This window comes from Vombatus ursinus, unplaced genomic scaffold, assembly GCF_900497805.2.
Source record: "Vombatus ursinus unplaced genomic scaffold, bare-nosed wombat genome assembly UNPS02014811.1, whole genome shotgun sequence".
Lineage (NCBI taxonomy): Eukaryota > Metazoa > Chordata > Mammalia > Diprotodontia > Vombatidae > Vombatus > Vombatus ursinus.
The window spans coordinates 15,644,368-15,650,367 of NW_020954589.1; the positions used below are offsets into that span (position 1 = coordinate 15,644,368).

The window sequence follows — 6,000 nt, forward strand, 5'->3', positions numbered from 1 at the left end:
TCTCTCACTCTAGAACCTGTCAGCTTTCTTGACTTAATGGGCTGCCCTTTGGGCACAGTCCCACACCAAAAAATACAGTTCTTGCAAATCCAGTAGTGTCTGCATAAAATTCCCTCTTAAGAGACTAAAAAAGCCAATTCCAAAGAGCTACTATGACACTGCTCTTTCTCAATGTTTAAAATGATTCAATGCTTATACAAAAAACTATACACCTAAAAACAATGATGTTTATTTATTTAATCTCTTGACAGCCTTCAAAGCCTTCTAAAAATCTCCTGAAGTTTGGCGAGAAAATAAGTAGAAAGTCATATCCAGGGAGGGTCTCACATTACAATCCATCCACAATTCTCATTTTATAGGGGAAAAAAAAGCTGACCTAAACAGCTATAAATAGCTAATATTTATATAGTGCCTTGAGGTTTATAAAACACTATACATATATTACCTTATCTGAGCCTCACAATAACCCTGTGAGGTAGGTTCTACTATTATTCCCATTTTGTAGCTGAAGAAAAAATTCAGTGACTTGACTACAGTCACACAGCTAGTAAGTGTCTAAGGCCACCTTTGAATTCAGGTTTTCCTGACTCTTTAGACCAGCACTCTATTTATTATGTCGCTAGCTGCCTCTTGGGGCTAAGAAACAGTAAGAGAGATTGATTTAAATTACCAGAAACCCTTTTATACCAAATTTGTTCTACACCATATCTGAAAAAAAAAAAATCTCTCATGAAGGCTGGGTTTTAAAGGGATTTACTTACTATATAGGAGTCCTCAATTAATTTTTCTTACAATAAAAACAAAGAAGATGACTAGTGTTGGGATTGTTCCTAATAGTCATTACGCGGGAGGATGTTATACCTTTTTTGGATGATCCTACTTGCCATATTACAAAGTGACATTAATTAACATGGTGTAAGGAATACTGAATGATTGACAGAGTCCCTTTATGAGTCTCATATGAATAGGAAACTTGCAGCATATTCTGGTCAGGGTAACTTCTACCCTTCTAGTAAAAAAAAAAAATTCATGATTTTAGTAAAAAATCAAAAAAGTAGGTTTTAATTTCTTTGTGCTACTTGGAGAAACACTTCCAAGGAACTTTGCTCATTAGAATCTCATTTTTAGAAGGGAAACCAATTGAGAAAGCTCTCAAGTTCTTCTGTACAGTTCTCAGAAAATAAGCAGAAGCTTACTTTAAGGAGGCTCAATATACTTTTCAAAACAAATTAAGAGTTTCTGATTATTGGAATTACCCAAAAATCAGACAGATGATCTTGTGGAATATGGATGAGTTCATTATCGCTGAAGCTGTGACAAACGGAGGCTAGATGACTATCTCTAAGGGATGGATGCTACAGAGGGGATTCATGTATGGTGAGGGGGATTGTATAGTTTTTCTAAACTATACCATTATATGATTACTTGAATTAAGACTAATTTCTCCCTAAGATGTTTCTAGACTCATACATAGGTAAAATATTGTTAATCCCTAATTCAACTTATTTGCAAAAAAGTATACCTTTTATATTGGTACCTTTAAAATATTATATTCATTTCTCAGTTCATTAAGCTATTTTTAAATCTCCCCAGTAGCTGGAACTCTGTTTCCTAGAGCAGCGGTTCAGATCACCTGGGTACATTCTTCTGAATTCAATTTATCCTATGAAGTTACGGGTTGTATCTAAGGAATTTACAACTGCCATAGTTGTTTACAATACTGATCATGTCTTATGCTTTTTGCAATGGAGAAGACACTTGTGGAGAACACGTCCTACTCTGGTTAAAATGGAACTACAGTACCTGGCCTCATCCCTATTAGAATGAAATCATAAATATGAGCAGTACATATACTACTACTAATTACTGTGAAAAACATCTACTAGAGTCTGAGCACCCTTCTCACTAAATATAGAATAGCCACTGAAGTTACAGCAGCTAGTAATCTTTAATGACACCAACAAAAATCTCCAAACTACAGGCTAGTGGGAGTTAATTCAAATCTTGAAAAAAAATTAGGATATATTACTAAAGGAGGGGTTAGTAAACATCTAGAAAAGGAAGAGGTGATCACAAAGAACAAGCATGCCTTCATTAAGAACTAAAAGCAACAGGTAAAAGTTATACAATAGGCAAATTTAGGCTTGGTGGCAGGAAAAATTTCCAGATAATTAGAGCAATCCATAAATGGAAAATAGGCAGTGGATTCTCTTCTCCATACCCCCAAATGGAGGTCTTTAAGCAAAATTTGCTTAAATGCTTATCAGGTATTTTGGAGAGGGGAGTCTTTTTTAGGTATGAGTTGGATTAGATGGCCAAAGAAGTCTCTTCCAGCTCTGAGATTCTGAAATTCACTGTGTCTGTGAGGCAAACTCAAGTTTTCTCTACAAACTGAGATTCTTTTAAATCATCAAGTCAAAAAGTAGCATTGCTTAGGGCTGTTTTTCATTTTTATTTAAATCCTATTTTGTTCACAATTTTTTGTTTTATTTTAGAGTCATACTCTGTGAGCCCACATAAAATAACTGTTCTAGACCACTTCGAAGAGCTTCTTACCTACCCTCAAGTTCAATGGCTAAGTGGGGTCACTTCAGGTGATCTGGGATGCAAGCATTTTAGCTGCAAACATGAGACATGTGTTCGAGAATGCACACAGGTAAGTTCGTATAATTACTTGGAACTGTATTATATTATATCCCCTCACTGCCTAAAGAGTTAAAAAATGTGAAATAAAGTTTCTTCTAAATCAAAGTAAGTTTTGAAAAAGAAGTTCCTAACTTGTCTAAGTGAATAAACAATCACTATACTTCTAAAGTGGACAACTTGTTAGGACAACAAAAGTCATATATTGACACTTCATAAGAAAAAGTAATCATCTTACCGTATTGACCCAATCATATATGGTTGTGCCAGCTGAACCACAATGGCACCACTTCCTAGTTGGTGACAGGTATATCCAGAATCCCAATCATAATTCTTGGTGTCACCATTCAACAAGGCATTGCGACTGCGACTCACGCCCTCAATCACACTAGCACAATCAGCAATTGTTGCAACATTCTCCATGGGAACTGTGAAATGCAATACAAAACTTGATATCAGAATATAAGTGGCAAGAGAGATTCAAACAATGACCTCTGCACTAAGTTACAGTCTATTTTAAACTAAGGATAGAAAGTAGATTAGAAGATATAATACTACTATTATTATACCTTATAAATTAAGAGTTTTATTCAAATTTTTAAAAAATTATCAATAATTTTAATTTAAATGCAATCTTTGTTCCAAATATATTACTCTACTTTCTTCTATCCAACAAGCCATCTCCTGAAATAGAATAAAAAAGGGAAAAATAAGCAGTTCAGCAAAACAGACCAACAATTCAATTGAGTTTGACTGTACGTGCAATGGTCTACACCTATAGTTCTCCACTTCCGGAAAAAAAAAGGACATAGGTTCATTTTCTTATTTTCTTGGACTTAAACTTGGAAATTATAATTAAATAATGTTTAATTACATTTGTGTTGGTCATTGGATATATTGTTTTCCTTGTTCTCTTTACTTCATTTTCATCAGTTCAAATAAATCTTCCCATGCTTCTCTGAAATCTTCATCTTAATAATTCTTAATAGTGCAGTAATATCTCATTATATTTATGTTACATAATCTGTTTATCCATTCCCCAACTGATGGCATTCAGTTTGTTTCCAGATCTTTCTAACCACAAAAATTGGTGCTATGAATATTCTGGTGTACATGAGACCTGTCTTGGGGCTTTCTTGGGGAATATACCTAGAAGCAGAATCTCTAGATCAAAAGATATAAACATTTCAGTCACTTCTTCTGCATAATTACAAACTGCTTTCCTAAAATGGCTAAACCAACTTACAGTTTGAATGTTTAACAACCATCTTTACACTGCAGGATACACTTTTACATTTAATCTGCATTATTATCATAGACAACCAACAAAACAAATCAAGTCTGGATTTGTAGTATTTGCAGTTTCTAAGGTTCATGCTCATGCTGAAAATTTTAACAATAAGCTCTCATGAACCTATCTGAGCTATCTTTAGCACCTACCTATGGACTTATAAGTATCTAGTGCTTATCCATGGAAAAATGGTTCTGGTTTCATATATTTCTTTTAATTCACATATTGGATATGAAACCCACACCAGAAATACTTGATGGAAAGATTTTATTTTCCAGTTGACAACTTCCCTTATCTTAGTTACAGAGATTGTTCTTTTACAAGTTTTCAGTTTCATGTAACTGAAATCTCTTTTACCTTTTGTGACAACCTCTGTCCCTTATTTAAGAATTCTTTCCCTAAACATAGTTATGAGAGGGAGCTCATCTCATTTTCTCTTGATTTAAAAAAAAATGGTGTGACCTTTCATATTCAGGCTGCATATCCATTTTGAGTAACTGTGGTGTGAAGAATAAGGTGTTGGGTTCTGCCAAACTAGTTTCCAGTTTTCCCAGCACTTTCTGTCAAAGAGGGAATATGCACATAGCTCATGTACTTAAATTTATCAAACACTTTTATTGAGTGTTATTGTTTCTGACTCTTGCTTTTCTTGTCTGTTATGATAATCCACTTTAAACCTTTTAAATGAGAATAAATAGCTTTTCTGATTACAGCTTTATAGCATAGCTTGTGATCTGAAAGTGCTACTTCTTATTTGGAGATTCTACCTCTTAGTTTGATTGGTGCATCACTAAATCTATAAATTACTTTGGATAAGATGATGTGTATCACACTGACTCAAGACAACCAAGAGCACTGAATATCTCTCTACTTAAATAATTTTTATTTCATTAAAGAATACTTTAAAACTTACACCCCTCTAGAAATGAATCAATATTTTGTGTGCATGGGGGAAAGGGAAGGAGAGACAGGAGAATAAAACAGTGGGAAGTTCCCTAAGTGAGGAAATGGAAGGCAAGAAACAGAAGGCAGCTAAAGATGCTCTCTCACCTGACTGTGATGTAAGCAGAGAAAAAAAAAGAGTAATTTCTTTAATCTTTTAATGAAGGGTAATAGAAGAAAAGGGTAAGAACAGTAGAGGAGAGGAACTGGAGTAAGTGAGGGAATGGAAAGGTCTCATTCTAAAAGGGGGAAACAAAGAGGTACCATTGAAACATGGTAGAGGACGAAAAGAAAGGGGTCTTATAATGTGTTTGATTAGGGGGAATGTTCACCTCAAGAAACCATCTTTTCTGGGAGTAGTTGTTCTTTCCAGAACTGAACTCCATCTCAGGAGAGGGAGGTGAGCCCTACCCCTGGTGTGGCTAGCATCCAGGGTGGTAAGAGGGACACATAGATCTGGAAGTTGGCTATGCTAGTATAGGGTGGCAGGGGGTAAGGGGTGGGGGAAGAGCATGAGATCATGGTAAGGATAGTATGCAGGACTGGAACTCACGACTGAATATAAAACTAAATCAACCATATCATACTTCAAGAAGCATTTATTAAATTCTTAGTATGATCAGACATAGGGAAAGGGGCTGGGGATAAAGAGGCAAAAACAAAGGAGTTCTTGATCTCAAGGCGCTTACATCTAAAATGGGGGTAGAGGTTGAAGAGAGTGAACATTTATTCAGATGAGTTAAACAGAAAATATAAACAATATAAATACAAATAATTTTTGTGGGGAGAGGAATTATCTTCTAATTTTCCCCAGTGAATAGTAAACATGAGACTTAACAGTGGAGATAATACTTTCTAAACAACTATCTGGTGAATGAGACAGAACAAGAGTTGCTATTTGTTGTTGTTTTTTTTTTAACAGATGAGGAAACTGAGGTTTATAGAATTAAAATGATTTTTCTCAAGCATACAGTTAGTATGAATATAAGGCCAGATTCAAGATTAGATTTTCTGACTTTGGAGTCAGAACTCCAACACTTAAAAGACAACTGATCATAGAATTACAGAATTTGAGAGTTAGAAGTAATTTCAGCAACCACTTAGTCCAACCTATACAATAGAGG

General features: G+C 34.9%; 1 protein-coding gene across 4 annotated transcripts in view; it reads right to left on the reverse strand.

Annotated features, from left to right (window-relative positions):
- The window catches only part of BTBD9 (BTB domain containing 9), a 501,893-nt gene that overhangs the window by 152,871 nt on the left and 343,022 nt on the right, over window positions 1–6,000 (reverse strand). For all 4 annotated transcript variants that reach the window (XM_027876446.1, XM_027876445.1, XM_027876441.1 and 1 more), the window contains one exon: window positions 2,882–3,071. In XM_027876446.1, the coding sequence (XP_027732247.1) occupies window positions 2,882–3,071 (190 nt within the window). The remainder of the gene's footprint in view (window positions 1–2,881; window positions 3,072–6,000) is intronic.